This window comes from Ambystoma mexicanum, chromosome 9 (assembly GCF_040938575.1).
Source record: "Ambystoma mexicanum isolate Mex_15411 chromosome 9, UKY_AmexF1_1, whole genome shotgun sequence".
Classification (NCBI taxonomy): Eukaryota; Metazoa; Chordata; class Amphibia; order Caudata; family Ambystomatidae; genus Ambystoma; species Ambystoma mexicanum.
The window spans coordinates 593241905-593259577 of NC_090931.1; the positions used below are offsets into that span (position 1 = coordinate 593241905).

Consider the following 17673-nt stretch of genomic DNA (forward strand, 5'->3'; position numbering starts at 1 on the left):
CAAAAATGTGCTAATTCCCTTCACCTTAGAGACCCCCAGCAACTTTGCTGGATTTTGAGGACTTGATTTTTTTTACCTGGAAAGAGTGAGCCTTTTTTCCCACTCTTTCATGTATTTTCATGTATTTTCATGTATTTTCATGTATTTTGATGTATTTTGATGTATGTTTTACTCTTGTGTTCTTTGAATATGGAGTTTTAAGATCACTCCATAGGCATCTTTTCATGTGTGTTACACAGCACCCTCAGTGCAGTGACACAGGGATGTCTTTTTTAGACTTCCCAAAGGTTTAAATACATTCTCTGGGATAAACTACTGTTTCCCAGAGAATGTAAGGTTAAATTGACTTTACTAGCCTTTTTAAATTCCTAGACCCAGCACACACTATCTTCCTAAAGAGTTGATTTTTCCCGATAGATAAAAATCACGGGAGCCATGTCTTTTAAGATGGCGCCTTAAACCCCTTAGTTTAAACGGGTCCAGGTCTTCTTTTTTTGCAGTTTCTTTTTGTAATGGTCCTTCTAGATTTGTCCGCGTGCCAAACCAGGTTTGGTCCCTTTGTTCGTGTGCCTTTGGCTGGCTTAAGGGCTGAAGTCCACCCTTGGCGTCTGAGTGTCTGGGGTGGGCTGGAAGTGAGGGAGGTGTCCGGAACTCCCTGTGCTTAGTCTCGTAGGAGACCCATATGCACTCTCGTGTGATTGGCTGGCTGACTGTCTGGCAAGGACAGACACCTTGCTGGGTGAGTGGCAGCTAGGCTGGAATGAAAAGGAGAGAACTGTTTAAAAGGCGAGCCTCCTGGACTGAAAGGCAGAGTCGACCACTGGAACGAAAGAACCGAAGAAGAGCTGGAAGAGGACAGCTGCTGCAACTCCTGGACCGTTGGTTTGCCCGGTGAAGCCCTGCTGCAGGTTCGAATTTCTAAACTCCATTCGACAGAGAAGCTCCTTCAAGGACGGCTTCTTCCTTTTAGTCGGTGGGACCAATCAACTCATAAGACACCTGGATACCATTCTCAAGGCTGGGTCAGTTTAAACAGGGAAAGGGACACCAGCTTGTGTTCTTGAATCTACTGCTACTGGAACTGAAGTGACGCAATTTTGTTTGCTTTCTTAAACGATCCCGTGCAGTGCAGGAGTCCCCCGACGTCCTCCCTCTTGTCCCCACGACTGAGGCTCAGGAACAGCGAGATCTGCAGGAACTGGGGGTCTCTGAGGTAGTGAGTAAATGGCACATTTTGAGAATTCTTCCCAACACTATTGAAGTATGTTTGTGTATAAGATTAAGTTGCCTCCTTCTAGTGAATGTTTTCTAAATGATTGTGTAATACGTTAATAAGTCTTTTACCAACCTTGAGTATAAGGGTCTACTTGAACCACTGTGATTGTAAAACCTCTGTGTAACCTCTTGTACTGCTCACATTCCCTCTTGAGATAAGCCTGGCTGCTCAGCTCTCTACCACACAACTGTGTAGTACAGACTTGTACCAAAGGTTGGTTTTGCTTACACTTGTAGTCCTAATTTTATGTGGTGGTCCCAGAGGGTACTGCAAGCAATTCTGCCTAACATGCTCTACTTGTACTCTCCGCGGTATATCGGAACTTTGCTGAACGGTCCAACTTGTGGTTAAGGACACAGTTAATATCTCCCCCCAATATAATGTGCTCCCGACTCATATTGCGCAACATAGATGTTATTTTTTATTTTAAACTGTTACCCGCAGAACAAGGACCATCAATTGATCCTATTGTAATTACATTCCCCTCATACTTTACATCTCTTCCTTCATTATCCATAATCACCCTCTCCACACTCATATTTACCCCTTTGCTAAACAGTCTTACCACTCCTCTTGATTTGGAAACATAACAGTTTAACACTATCTTGCTATACAATGTATTCATTACATGTTTAGATTCTTCCAATAAATGGGTCTTTTGTAGAAGGGCAAAAAACGCTTTTTCCCTCTTTACTCTCATTTAAACTTCCTTCCTTTTCCTGAGATTATTTAGACCTTTAATGTTCCATGAACAAAACTTCAATGAATTCATCTAGTAACCGATTTCCCTTGCCTCTCCCTTTCTCCTTTCTATATTCCTGATTTCTGCCATTATGTTCAGAGCAAAATATTTCCTAACATTCCCATAAATACACATCTGTAGCCCTGCTCCTTTTTAGCTTTGATTTGGGAGTGGAATTAAAGTTAGCTGTATCCATGCAATCATCTAGTTCTGACGTGACGGAGACCCACATATTAAACAGACAACATCCATGTGACAACACAAAACAAACACTTACCATTACACTCATAAAACAAATCAGAGCTACGTTTATCTCAAACTGTGTCTTCACAGAGCAATTCTGAGACCCAATATATACACTATAATTGCATTTCTGAACTATATCCCCTCCTTGGTCTGCACTTTAATTTGTTAGTACTGCAAAATTAGCACCTATCCCCACCCTTATTTTATTATTGTGTTCCTCCTTAACTCCCCTTGAATTCTGTTCCCATCTAGCATTGCTTCCTTAACTAGGCATCAGTTATCTAACACATTGCCAGCCAGATAATAAACACCAGCCCTTTTGATTCCCAGTACAAATTAGATAACTAAGAACCAACAATTGCTAAAATGAGTTTCAACCTTTATCAATCGCTGTTCCTTCCTACCAGCCCACGTTACAGTGCATAAATACGATTTGTTAGGCAAGATTGTATGCCGTACCCTTTGGGTGCACTACAATAACACGGACATCTTGGCAATAGGGACACAACCTTTGGTATAAGTCTGAACTACACAGGTTGGTAGTGTGGCTGAGCAGCCAGGGTTATCTCAAGAGGGGTCAATGTGAGCAGTAATGTTGTGACAGTTTCACAGTACAGTTATTCAAATAAATACTTCCACTCAAGGTTTCCTGATAAAACAATTATTAATTTATTTCACAGTCACTTATATAAACCTTCTTCAGAAAGGGAACAAAACATGTAACACTAAATATACTTCAAAAATAGACTCTTAGTTTCCCTAAATCAGATGACCCCCATTGGGGATGGTACACACACTTCCTACACCTTCAGGTGACTTAAATAGCTAGGACACTGTGGACATTGATTTATCACTGGTACGTTTAGAGCAATACTGAGTTTGGTGATAGATAGAATAGAGGAATACAACAAAGGTTAACAAATAATTGATAAACGGGTAAGTACCTTTAAACACCTTCCAAAGCAGAGTAAATTAATCCTTTTCTGGGGAAAGGCCAAAGCACAAAGTGAGAGGTAAAGAGGAGTCTCAGGGAGACAGGACAGCCAATGTTAATTGCACAATAAGGGGAACTGAAGATCTTCTTTTGCAAGTAGGTAAAAAGTCTTGCACAATGTTTGTAGAAATGTTGGTAAAAACAACACTTGAAGAGCCACAAGCTGAGAGGCTTGTGAGGGGCAAAGCTTTAGCAACTCTGCAAGGAACCAAGACCGGTCCCAACTGAGAGCAAGTAAGGCTAGACAACAAGAGGTAAGTTCTCTTAGACTTTACAGTATCTCTGGTTAGAAGAAATGGTTCCAGCTGGCTTCTGTTCCTGTACAGCTTTGCAGATCCTGTTCCTGAGCCTCAGTCGCGTGGACAAGAGGGAGGACGTCTGGGGACTGCTGCTCTGCAATGGGAAGGTCAGCAGCAGCAATGGGCAAACTTAAATTCAGCGGTTCTCCAGTGTTTCAGCTCCTCGCGTCTGACATCAAATAGCAACACCGTGGTTCTCGGATACCACTTCAGAATTCCTTGCTTCTGGGGGCCAGCACTCTGTTGAGGTCGCTCAGGCTTTTTCAGTCTGCAACAGGGTAGTCAGGAGATTCTTCCCAGTGCTTTGGTCCGACTTAAAAGCAACGCACACAATCTGGTGTCCCTCTCCCTGGCTCTTCGGTTCCAGTAGCAGTGGAAATGCAACCAGCTTTGAGAGGATGTCCAGACAGGCTTACTTTAGAGTTAATTGGTCCCACCAACTCAAAGGTAGAAGTTGTCCTTGTAGGGCTTCTCTAGTCGAGGCGAATTCGGAGCTTCAGCACAGCAGCAGGGTGTCACCGGGCAAATCAACGGTCCAGGAGTTGCAGCAGGCGTCGCTTCCAAGTTCTTCCTCGGATTCCTTCGTCCAGTGGTCGACTCTGCCTTCCAAGCCAAAAAGCCTCGCCGTTTATGCAGGTTTCTCCCATTCATTCCAGCCTAGCTGCCAATCACTAGGCAGGGTGGCAGTCCTGGCTGGACAGCCAGCTGGCCAATCGCCTGTGGGTGCATTCCTGTAACCAAGGGGATTAAGCACAGGGAGTTTCGGGCACCTTCCTCACTTCCTGCCCCTGCCAGACATACTCGTGCCAGAGGTGGGCTTCACTTGTGAGTCCTGTCAAAGATTAAACTAACAAAGGGACCAAACCTGGTTTGGCGCGCAGAGTAAATCTCAAGAAGGACCTTCCCGACAAGAAATGGCGAAAAAAGACCAGGACCATTTTGACTAAATGGGCACCCATGGGTCCTTACCGTTGCTGCGAACGCAGCCCGCAGTAAAAACACACAATGGTAGTAAAAAGTGAACCACTGCCACCAGCCATTAATTGTAGGAAGGGTAACAAAAATGTTACATGAGAAACTAGACAAAGGCGATACTAAGTAACCCCACCAGCACCCTATGGTAAGATGGTGCGTGCTGGGTCTACAAAGCTACAAAATGTAAGTAAAGTCAATTTGACTTCATTGCTCTTGGAAACAGTAGTTTCACCAAGAGAAGGTATTTAAACCTTGGGGAAATCTCAGAGACTTCCCTGTGCCACTGCACTAAAAGTGCTGTGTAACACAATGTAAAGATGATGCCTATGGAGTTTGTCAGACTCCAAAGTCAAAAGAAACCCAGAGAATAAATCGCATTAAAATTATATGAGAGAAAAAAAGTCCTAAAGTCCAGCAAAAGCGCTGGGGTCTCTAAGGTCGAAGGGAATTAAAACATTCTGAGAATTCTCCCCAACACCATTCATTGCGTCTCCTTTTGTCAATAATTAGACAAATATTAATCTATTTCCCTCAGCTTTTCACTTCCCGCAATCCCCTATAATTAGCCTATGAATCTTCCCCACTCCCACGTGCAGAACTCTATATTGCCACACACCACCCACCTGTTCCGCTCACTATACGGTATACACTGCAAATTTCAGAACCCCCATTTTAATATCCACTGTAACTACTTTCCAGAGGCAGTTTTAAATCCTACTTAACTCTGCTGCCATTTCTGGTTCGGCTCCTCTGTATAAGTTTCTTTACTAACGCCATAACTTATCAGTACCAGAGCCATAACGTTATTCCATGTTTGTGGGTTTAACCGATTAGTCGAGATTCAGAAATGAAAGCATGGGGTCTTACACCATCCCTACTTTGAAATAAGGGGCGGCAACAGCTCCTCCGATTGCCATCCCTGGCTGAATAATAGTTACCATCAACCCAATATAGCATAGGTGGCCCCATTGATTATGTATGTGACACACCCCGCCATATCCCATGATGCGTTTGTTCACAACTATGATTAACATTCCAACTAACCAGACATCTAGTAAAGTGTTTGAGCACAGCACTAACCCAGCTCTCATTGGTAGTTATGTTATCTATAATAACCATGCAGATTTTTACCATGAATATCAGACCCCCATCCAAATAATACAACAGAAAACCCCTTTGTCTGACGTTCAAGATCTCTCGAAGGAAGCTCCCAACTATTTAAAGAACTGCCTTAGGGCCTCACCTACCCGCACATCCCTTCAAGTCAGAAGTAGCTATAACATTGCCAGTTAACCATGTAAAAAGATGAACCAGGTCAGACGCTTCACCGCCCAAGACCCATCTCAAAGCAATGATCACCCAATGTATATCAATGATTCAAACTTCAGGAAATATCAGTGCTTAGTGAAGAAAGCCGCCTTCAACTCTGCAACAGTCGGCTTCTCCAAGGAGGACCCCCCCACAACTTCCTATCTTATATTTTTCAAGCCAGAATCCTTTTCTTTTCCAGTCCTTTTCTCGTCTATTGTGTGAGTTCTTCTTGAGGCAGAAGAGGGGCCCTAATGCTCTAGGTACCAACTGTAGGCAGGGTGAGGGAGGGTTCAGTTGCAGAAAGTCAGAATTCCTGTGGAAGTCTATTCAAAAAGAGTAAGCAGTTCACTTTAGGATCCAGAGACTTAAAAGAAGACACCCTAGGAGGATTCCAGTAGTGGGCCTGGGTGAACTGGATGAAAGGACACCCAATCACATGAAACAGCCCAAAGCTACATAGGCATCACAAAAGCCTAACGGTAAGTAATACCCCAGCCAACACAGTATCTCAGCACAAAGAGTTTGCAGCAGGAGGATCTGCAGCCAAAAACCCAGTTGATGAATTCCTTGTCATGAAGACTGAAGACAGGACACTGAAAGGGGCTTTGCAGCAGGGATCAATGGGGAAGACTCCAGGCAAGGGTTTCTTTGTGGCTGGATGCGGCTTTGTGATTTTGACGCCCTTTTCAGCAGCATATGAAGGGAGAATGTTGCTGGTCGGATTCTCGTCCCTCTCTCTGTCCTGCACTCTGGTGAGGGGACTTCATGGATTCATATCGTGTCTCTGGAAAGCCAGGGGGGAGGCCACCAAAGTTTCAGACGGATTCGGACTTCGGAAGACCATGCACCGCTCAATGGTTTGAGGTCCTTGGGTAACAGGGCATTGCAGCCCAGCAAGGTTGCAGCACGTTGTGATCTGGCCCAAAATGCAGGTCATCTTGAGACTAGTTGATCCCACCAGCCTTCTGCAGGAGTCGTGTTCGGGAACCCCATTTCGATTGGAAGGAAGGGTTACAGCAGGCTCCAGTTAAACAGCAGGTTCTCCAGTCGCTGTAAATCGCTACGTCTGTCTTCATCTTTCTTCATCTTCCTCTTTGGTATCAGCTCTAGTGGTCGACTTGTCAGCAGCTTCCAGGTTCAGAGTATTTAACAGGAACTACAGGATTATTTCAGTATTCTCTCCCTCCATTTTACAGCAAGGATCGGTCTGGCTGTCCAATCAGGACAGCAAGCCCCCCACTGGGAGTTAGTTGTTTACTTTTGGGCAAGTTGAAAGACACAGGTCTGCAGAGTGTTGGCCTCATCCCTTACTTCCTACTTTCCTAAAGACTCTGGAGCCTGGGCAGGGAATCCAAAGGAACCCCACCAAAGACAAAACTTCCACTGAGGTTGTTCCTGCCTAGAATGGCAGGGGAAGACCTCGGAAACAGCAAGCTCACAGGAAATGGCAAAAAAGGAGCCCACATTTCAGAATAATGGTGGCCATTCTGTGCATTACTGATGCTGAATTAACAGCCTGCAGGTAATTAAGACTAAAAGTCATAAAGCTAAAACCACTGCCACCCATTCATGTAAAACTCAGAATTGTAACAAAATGTTACCAGGTAAAAAAGAAAGGGGTACATTGTGCACCCCATGCACTCCACATAAGGTGTGGTGTACTGGCTCACTTATACAAAATGTAAAGGGTATGAAAATCCCTCTTTACTACTTGGGAACTGTAGTTCACCAGAGTATAGGAAAGAGAAATTACCAGGGGAGCCCAAAGCAGCAACTCGATCCTAAACCCAAAAGTTGTAGGAAACTATAACTTCAACTATACACTATGGAAAGACATAAAAAGTTTGCCCATAAAAAGAGTAAAGGACTAGGTGAGAGGGGGAAAAAGATTCCCCTTCACCTGGGGACAAGGTAAAAAAAAATGCCTAGTAGAAGCAAAACGTTCTGGGGTTGACGCAGGTCAGGAAGATTTATCATTTATTTATTTGTATTAATCTGTTGGTAGAGCGCTCCAAGCCCGTGGGCATCAGGGGGCTAGTTACAGAAAGTCTAGTAGCTAAGAACATAATGCTGGTACATAGTTAATAACATTATTTTGGGTACCGGGTTATAAATAATGCGTATAGTTTTAAAGGGAAAACAAGCATACTGGGGGTTAATCGTCTTGTGAGAAGAGCCAGGTTTTGAGGCATTTACGGAAGGACCAGAGGAAGGTTTTGTCCCTGAGCTGGGGAGGTAGGGCATTCCATTGTTTTGCTGCTACTAGGGGGAATCTATGCCCCCCGGTTTTTTGTACTTTGAATTTCAGGCTAGAAAACATGTGGGTGTGAAAGGCTCTTGTTGGTCTGTTTGATTGTGTCTTTCTTAAATTTAATGGCAAGGTTTTTATTGGCAGTGTTCGCTAGGCATTTGTATGTGAGGGTTTTGAAATGTATTTGCTCCCAAATTGGGAGCCAATGGCCATTTCTTCTGACCGCAGTGACATGTTAATTTTTCTGAATATTAAGTGCTGCTCTCAGTGCGTTATTTTGTAATACTTGAAGTTTTTTTAGATTGCCTGAGTAAGTTCCAGCAAAGAGAGCATTATAATAGTCTAGTCTAGACATACAGGCTCTTGATACCGTGAGGCACCTGTCAGTGGAGAGGACATTTCTACTCACATTGATCAGTTTAGTGATGTAGGTTGAGGATGAAGCAATCGCTTTCACTTGTCTCATTAGTGTGGGGATGCATCCAGGTATACTTCCAGAGTTTTTACTTTAGAGACTGAAAGAGCATTTCCGACTAGTGTAAAGGGTGTTGTAGGCCTTGTCAAGTTTATTTAAAAGGTTGTGGGATCCTACGAGCAGAAGCTCTGTTTATTTATCGTTAAGGCACAAACGAGTGGGTGGCCATCCAGGACTGTATACTTTGGTAGATCGTGTTCAGAGAGCTCAAGTCAGTGTCCTAACTGCCCGTGATAGGAATGAGGATTTGGGTATCGTCTACATAATTGGTGTAGAAGATACCCATCGAGTCAAGGAGGTCGAAGAGGGGCTTGAAGATGTTTTAGAACGTTGGTGAGACACAAGAGCCTTGGGGGACACCGCATGAGACTGGGGCCAGGGATGCTGAAGCTGATGGCGAGAAGAATCTCATAGTTCTGTTGGACAGGAATGATGCAATCCATGTTATTGCCTTAGGAGAGAAATGGGCTGCAGAAGACAGATGGTAGCAAAGGGTTTTGTGATCCACTAGGTCGATAGCAGCTGAGAGGTCGAGTAAGAGGACGGTCAGTTTGCTGTTATCCTTGAGTTCGTCCATTTGTATTTTCAGGTCAAGGAGAGCTGATTCCGCTACGGGGCCTAGGAGGAAGCCAGATTGGTGCAAACCTAGGTGATTGTTAGATTCCATGTGTTTTTCTATCTGTAGGTACGCTGCTCTATCCAGAATCATGAGAAGGAAAGGGACGTTTGTGATCGGGCGATAGTAGGGATGCAAGGATCAAGTGGTGTTTGTTTGAGGAGTGGGAGGAACCATGCTTCTTTGAGGTTGGTAGGCACTGTACCAGGTGTAAAGGATCAATTGATAAATAGTGCAATGAATGGAGCTAGCTTGGTGACAGTCTTTGATTGGAGTAAGGCAATTTTGTCCAGAGGTCTGTTTTTGGATATTGGTGCACCAGGTACTGTCTTTAATGCAGTTGGCAGGGGCGTCAATTGGTGACTCTAGTTCACGCAGTATTGCGAAGAGTTCTCTAGAGCTTGATTGTGCCTGGTCCATCCTCGTTCTATGAATCTTTTTTTGCTTGGCATATGATCCTTCAGAGATTGATGCATTGTGCACAATTTACTTGGGTAATTACACATATTGTTACGGTTGGAATGATCAGTCGTGAAGTGCTATGTTAAAGAAATAGCCTTAATTCATCTGCATATAGAGTAAGCTTCCTCTGTAAGTAATCGTGCCTTAAATCCTGCAAGGTAATCTAGAATAAAGGAAGACAGGGAAAATTGTGGGAGACTGGGTAAGGCTCTATGTAAATGTAAACCAACACATCTCAACATAAGAGCAGACTGGTTGTGCTCTAGTTTGAACATCAACACTAAAACTGGAATACTTGCCATAATCAAAATGCTCTCATTAAATGCCATTGACAAGTGATTCTACAGCAATCGGCGAGAAGCCAGGCACAATCTGTTGTTTACCACACAAATAAATCCCTGCCCTTAAATTTTCCTGGACCGGCTACCACATTTTGAGGCTAGAGTCAAATTGCACTGGCAAGATTTTGTACTTCACACGATTGAAGTAGATGCATCTCTTCACCGAAATGAGGTCAGCCTACCTTGGTATATGTTCTTTTTTTGCTGTTTCCACTTTCATAATTGGGGCACTGTTAGTGTTTTGGCTTCGCTTCATGTCACACTTATTGGGTTCCTGAAGTGTCTGATTAGTATTTTTCTTTTTGGCGTTTCATATATCTGTTTGAAATTAGCTCTGTACTTTTGACTAAAAATCATTAATTGCTTCCTATGGCAAATACCTAAGCACTGATGTTGCTTAACCACTTGTCATTTTTCATCCTAGACTGTGGCTGATTGTGTGTTGTACTATTACTTGACCAAGAAAAATGAAAATTACAAAGCTCTTGTTAGAAGAAACTATGGCAAACGCAGAGGGCGAAATCAGGTAGGTCTTGTTTTGAGCTTTTCTGATAGTACTACTATTGTTGTGCCAGTCATGTTTTTCCTTCAACAATCTCAGTTTATCCTTTTCCTCCACCCCAAAATAGAACATGCCTCAGACACACTCCATTATGCTGGGAGGGGGAGCAGAGAAGACCAAGGTAAGTAAGACACCATAAACTTTTTTTTTATAACCTTTATTTAAAAGGCAGTCATACAACCAGCGGCGCATATAGGATGTACTTTGGAACGTAGGTTTTTCAATATTTATCTGGCCGATTTGGGAACGCATTTGTTGAACTGCAATAATAACCACGAATTGCACAATGCCCGGTGGCTTGGCTCTCATATGCAGACAACAGTCATTTTTGACTAAACTGCCACGTGCTTGCAGAATAGTTTAAAGGCCCTTGAAAGATTTGCCCTGGAAAATGGTTTGATCATTATCTTGAGGAAAACCAAGATTATTACGGTCAGTACAAATAGAAGAAATATAAAAAAGTATAATTGGTCTATATAAAGGGAAAAAAATGGACGGCTCAAGTTATGTATACCTTGGTGTACAAGTGGCTAATAAAATGAGCAAGGATAATTTCTCTAAATCCATCATTGATAGGGTTACAACTAAGTTCAAAGCAATTAGATTATTCTTATCAAGATGTGGCGGTCAATCCACTGAGGGATTAGTGGAGCTTTTATAAATCTTGTGTAGTTCCATCTATAATCTATGGTTTGGAAATGTATACCTCTAAGGAAGCTACTTGGCTTAGAACCTTGGAGGGGAATTTATGGCGCAAGGCATTCGGTCTTGCACAGTGTGTTCCTGTAAAAGCTATATGTAGTGAATTGGGTATTTTAGCATTAACTACCAGGAAAATGATATTAACAAGTAACCTATATATCAGAATCTTGATGAGCCAAGATAAAGCAAAATCATTATATTCAATCTTCCTAAATGACCAAAGCACTCTCATAAGCAAGATAGCCCTGAAAGAATGGTGGAAGGATGTTAACTTCTTTCTCACGAATATAGGATGCATGTGTGAAATTGTAAAATAATCTGGCTAGCAAATTTTAAGAAATAAAAAGTAAAGCAGCCATTTAGGCTAGCAATGAAAGATGGATTTACCTTTCTAAGAAACATAACTATGTGGAATACGCGAAACGGGCCTTCCCGCTTTTGCACACCATGCACATATCAGGATGTTGGATGCTTTATTATGCTATTAAGGTTCAATTAACTTCCTACTTTTCTATTATGGGTGCTTGGAAGAATATACCATTTAACGAACGCAGATGTAGGTTGTGATTCGGACGTCGAAACTCCACAATACCTGCTTACTAATTGTTATAAATTGCTTGATCTATATGAAAAAGCATATGGGACTAATGTCCATGCACTGCACTTTATTCATACCGACCAATTTTGGTCTTGTGTATTAAGGAGATAACCTGGTCATTAATGTTACCATATATTGTGTGTGGAAGGAGATTAAGGTTTTAGAAAATTATTTATATTAGTTGATTGACTGTTTTTATGAGGAAAGTTTTGCTATATGAATTTTATGAAATGTTTGTCATGTAAAGTTTTAGAGGACAGATCTTTGTCTTTTGCTCTTGCCTTGTAATTATTTTTAATTTTATGATGCCAATATTTGGATGCGTTTTTATAAAGTGTAAGGCTTTATTTAACCAATAAACACTATTAAAAAGTAGGGCAGCATACTTGGCATTGCATAGTACACACATCAGGCACCATGATATAATATAAAAATTCACAGTTTAGCAACACAACATTTTCTATACATTGGGAGCCCCATCACCTAGCGGCTCAGTTTGATGTATCCACATGTCTTTCAGTCCTCTCGGAGGCTATGTTGGCCAAGTAGTTTGAGCAGGTTTCATATGTCTTTGGGACAGCACATAGATGTCACAGTAAGAATATACTCCTCCATTTCATGAGTGTATATCAGGTTGCACAGCTTTCCTCTTTGCTAGGAGCACTCTTTGATTTCCAGTGCCTAAGTGTACATTTCTTAGCTACAGCACAGGCAACATAAAAAAAGCGCTCTGTAACAGAAGATTTACCTATGTCTCCTAGCAAATATTTGATTGGCGATCGAGCGGGCGGAATGTCGAGTATAGTGTTCAGTGTAGCTGCCACTGCACCCCAAAATGCTAGGATTGGGGGGCATTTCCAATACATGAGAAATTAGTCTGCTTGTGTTATACCATATTTCACACAACCAGCACATGCATCAGGGGAGAATTAATGGTGTATAGTACAAATGATTAAGGATCTTAAACTGTATTAATCTGAAGTTCGCATTGATTGAGATTGTTTTCGTCAATTGGCAGCACCTGCTCATCTATCTTCCTCAAGAGTCACCCCCAAGTCCCGCTCCCATACAGCTCGCATATTATTTTTCGATTTAATGAGTTTGTAGTAGGCTATACAATTTAGACACACCATGCCTGGCCCCATCTGTAGTCCCTACCACATTAACACACTCAGAGGTCTCCGGCTTGATGGGGAAAGAGGGCCATCTTCTACCGAACACTGCCTTCATTCAATGGTACCATAGTACCTGTAGAGGGTTACCCCCCAGCTTATGTGAAAAGTCCACTAGGGACACAAACCTCCCCTCCGGAAACATGGCCCCCATCTTTAGCTTCCCTGGTACATCCCAGTATTTTTTAATGTCTTTGTCAAACATGGGACGGATACCGGGGCAGTTCCAGAGAGGGACTTAACTATTATAGGGTGCCTTGACCTCTAATCTGCTAAGTATTCTTGACCAAGCATTGACCGTGCTTCTAACTGGGTCAAATGTGCGTTAGTCAGCATACCGGTCAGTGAATATGACCGATTTCAAATCTGTGGGTGAAGCCCTGTACTGTTCCAGCGACGCATGTACTTCCCTTGCTCAGACTTCAGAGCTGTAAGGCCCCCAAGGTTGTATGGTTCTGTCATTTTCTCCCAGATAATCCTGGCAACCCTGTCCCATTAGGCAAACTTTGTTGCCAGTGATCTAATCTTAGTGAAGAATTGCCTCCCCGACCATATAGGAACATTACAGAAACAATATAACAACTTTGGAAGTAGCGCCATCTTAAACAAAGCAATCCTACCATATAACGAGATCAGGGGACGCGCCCATAGCTTCAGTTTGGCTACCAATTGTTGCAAATAAACCTTATGATTGTCAGCATATGACTGTTTCGTCCAGGATACCATTATCCCCAAATACTTACAGGGGACCAGCAAACTCCTCTCTACGGTGTCCATACATTTGGTCGACCTAAAACTGGTCGAATGACATTTGGTCGACCCAATTTGGTCGAAAACCAAATGGTCGAATTTGTTTTTTTTAAATTATATATTTATTTTTCGGGTTTTCGTTTGTTACAAAAATGGGTTTTTAGAAAAAAAAGGGCCCCCCCCCCCAAAAAAAAAAAAGGTGAAAATAAAAAAATTCGACAATTTGGTTTTCGACCAAATTGGTTCGACCATTTGTCTGGTCGACCAATTTTTTTCGACCAAATGTCTGGTAACCCTCTCTACCCCCCTACCCCTCCTCCCCCCCCTCCAAAGATCCGCGGGCTGTTCAGTGGAGGGGAATTAGGGGGAGTAGCTCAGACTCAGTGCTATTTATCTTATATCCTGAGTATTGTGTAAATATGTTTAGATCTCTCAAGATTGGGGTCAAGGTTTTGTTCGGGGTCTGGGACGTACAATCATTTATCATCTGCATATAGGGATATCACTTGGGGCGGACTGGCTATCCTGATCCCCTGATGACCATAAGCAGTTCTAATCTGTACCGTAAGTGGCTCAATTGTAAGTGCAAAGAGCAGGGGAGAATGTGGGCATCCCTGACAGATACCCCTGCCTAGTGGGAATGGTGCCGATAAGAACTGATTCGTACCGACTGTGGCTGTCGGGCCAGTGTACAATAGTGGGATATATTGATAGAAAAGGGGGCCAAACCCACATTGATGGAGTACCTGGAACAGATACCACCAAGAAACTGAATCAAAGGCTTTCTCAGGATCTAATGATGCTGCAACCATTCTAGCCTGGAGATTGATCTGCGGTATCGAACATAGCCGCCTTCTTAGGCTGAATGCCGTAGATCTGGTGGGAATAAACCCACCAGTTGTGGACATAAATTGGAGTAATCGCGTTGCCAATACTTTTGTGAATACTTTGGCATCCACATTGATTGGGGACAATGGTCTGTATGACGCCACATGACGTGAGGGCCTATTGGGTTTCAGCAACACCTTTATAATAGCCTCACGCAAGGTCGATGGGAGTCTACCCCAAACAAGGGATTCTTCCCATACCTTCACTAATTGTGTTGCTAGTTCTGTCTGGAATTCTTTGTCTAATTCTATCCCCAGTCATCTGACCCTGGGGCCTTCCCAGAGGCCAACGACTTCACAGCAGTAACCACCTCCTCAACCGTCCCTGGTTGTTCCAAGGCTTGACACGCCTCCTCAGGCAATGTAGGCAGCTCAATACCACGCAGGGAACGCTTAAGATCGGCATCCATTGTGATATCACAATTAGTATCGTGGATCCAGGGCCCCATCATTTGCAACTGGAACTCCCACTCGTTGCATACTGATTCCGGGGCTCCCACCACACCTGGCCAAACGCTAACGTGTGCACCTCACTGAAATCTTGCCTTTGCAACACACTTAGACCGGGACTTCATAAACCCATTATCTTGGGCACAGATCGCACACCTTGGCCCCCGCCAGCTTCTTCCAGAAGAGCCCCACAAACCCTTGAGACTGTACTCCCATGTAATATTAAAGAACTACCCATTTGCACCATGCATCTGGTGTAAGCCAACTCCCTTGAATCTGCAGCGGATACGTTGCTAAGGCCGACTATAATAATCCTTGGGACCATTGTCAACACAACCTCTACGGACCAACGCACAATTGCCTTCAGCTCCACTCTGTGAGCCAATCCTCTTATCTAGGGCACACGCCTTAACTTGGTGACGCCAACACCTATTCTTCACATCCAGCCACAGCACCACCCAGGGACCAGCGTGATACCCCATGAATCACCTCCACTCTCCAGCTTCGCTCAGTCACCGACCAGCTCTATGCTAACATGCTGTCTTGAACTCTGTCCCTTCTTGCTTTCCTCCCCTCCAGTGGCTATCCAGCATCCTTAGCCAAGGACCAGCACTCACCCAAATACTCTGGTAAGATCTCTTATCAGCCATTGATTTAACAGCTCATCTGAGCCACCCGAGCTAACCAGCTTTCTTTCCCCTTCCCATCACCGTGTCTTTCCTTGGTGCAAAAACGTATCTACCATGATTTTTATTGATGTATATATCACAATGCCAATGTTGCACATGTCGCAACATCAATCACCACTTCAATCACAATATAAACATGAAACGTTTACTAATAATACTTTACTCAATGTCATGTAATATTCTGCGTCGCGATATGTCACAGAAACGTACTATGTCACCATTGACCACTCGCACCTCACCACCATTTTGCACAGCCTTGATAAAGACCTACGGTCTAAACACGTGTTGGCTTTACTCATATGACCAGTACTATTCGTACCCATCTAAACACTGGATATTACGTGCTGATTAAATCAAGACTTTAATACACACGTTTTTTTAACCTTTATTTATGGAAACCAACCAGATGTGAATGAATAACTCTCGGGTCCAGCGCCAATGCACACTGGGTTTCGATTATCCTTCTTACTTCAACATATGGGAATCTGTGAGCTTGTCCCACTGAAACCCTGTACCCGGCTACAGGAAGAATACAGGCTTCTTTGAGAATCTATCTAACGCAGTGGTCCGTCATTCCTACAAGCTCACAACCTCCATTTGCACACAATTCGTATATAGGTTTGAATTATAAGAGCCGACTACCTCATTTATGTCCTGATCATTCACGAATATGCCATCCCACCTAAGTATTCCTGTGATATGTTTCCTACAACGTTCTGCCCTAGACCACCTGGCCAGCATTTTTCTCGCCTTATCGCCTTCGCCATAGCACCTAGCCCGAACAGGTTTGGACATGTATAGCAATTCACGGTCAGCCAGTTCATGGAACGTAGCCAGCTTGTCCCGGATCAGTCCCATCCTGTGTCTTACCGTGTTCATTCTCCAGCTCTTTTAATTGTGCCTCGGCCTCCTTCAACTCTTGTGGAAGCTTCGAAGAGCTCCCGCGGATGTAGAAAGTGGCACTCCTCTCACCCATACCTTAAAGGCTGCCCACAATGTGGAAGTCACCTGGACTGATCTGTCATTCATTTAAAAGAATTCAGCGTTAGTGCTATGCAATGCCTCCAGCAGGTTAGTATCTCAACATATCGGGATGCTTTTTCCATAGGAGTCGTGGCCTTAGGCAGTGTGTGAACAGCAATGATGGCACAACCGGGGAGTGTTCAGACAGTGTTTGTGGACAAATATAACAATGTTAAACCAATGACATCAACTTTACGGCAACCAGCAGAGATCTATGTGTGACCCAGTCGTGTACTGTTGAATAATATGTATTTCTGATGCTTGTTAATCTGCTTAGAATTACATGCTGTGCATATAGTTTAACAACTAGTGGTAATCACAGAGTATTACATCTTTCTTTTGATGATCGAAAGGGCTTGTCGACCTGGGTGTGCTTGTAACACTATACCAAACATGACGTGTGCTGTACCCAAAATGCCTCGCGCGTCCAGGTCCCTCAGATTGTTTTTTTCCATCCAGCTAGCTGGTTGCCATATGCGGAGCTCATAAGAGATATATTGCAAAAACGTTTACATTCCTTGTCCCATGACAGTTGGTCGTTTAGTCTTCGACCTTCTTCTTCGGCGGCTACTGTGGACCCCTACTCCCAAGACGTCTAAGACTTTCGGCGATTGTTGCCTTGGCCGACGCTGTCGACCGCGTGGCTTCAGCTCTCTGGCCAGGCCCATACAGTAGGGAGAGTGGGGGCTCCGGGGTTTGTTTCTTTAAGAATGCATTTCCTTTTCCCTTCTTGTCTGGCTGCTGCTGTTTACCTCTACTATGCAGAAGACTCCATTTCAGTTCTGTCCATCCTGTAACGAAATGTACCCGTGGTAGGACACTCGCCGAAAGTGTAACAAGTGTCTGCCTCGT

The 17673-nt window shown here is 43.5% G+C and overlaps 1 protein-coding gene across 7 annotated transcripts in view; it reads left to right on the top strand.

The window, feature by feature from the left end:
• Positions 1-17673, top strand: part of NCOR1 (nuclear receptor corepressor 1) — a 2268409-nt gene that overhangs the window by 524062 nt on the left and 1726674 nt on the right. For all 7 annotated transcript variants that reach the window (XM_069615218.1, XM_069615220.1, XM_069615222.1 and 4 more), the window contains 2 exons: positions 10413-10514; positions 10618-10671. In XM_069615218.1, coding sequence (XP_069471319.1) covers positions 10413-10514; positions 10618-10671 — 156 coding nt within the window. The remainder of the gene's footprint in view (positions 1-10412; positions 10515-10617; positions 10672-17673) is intronic.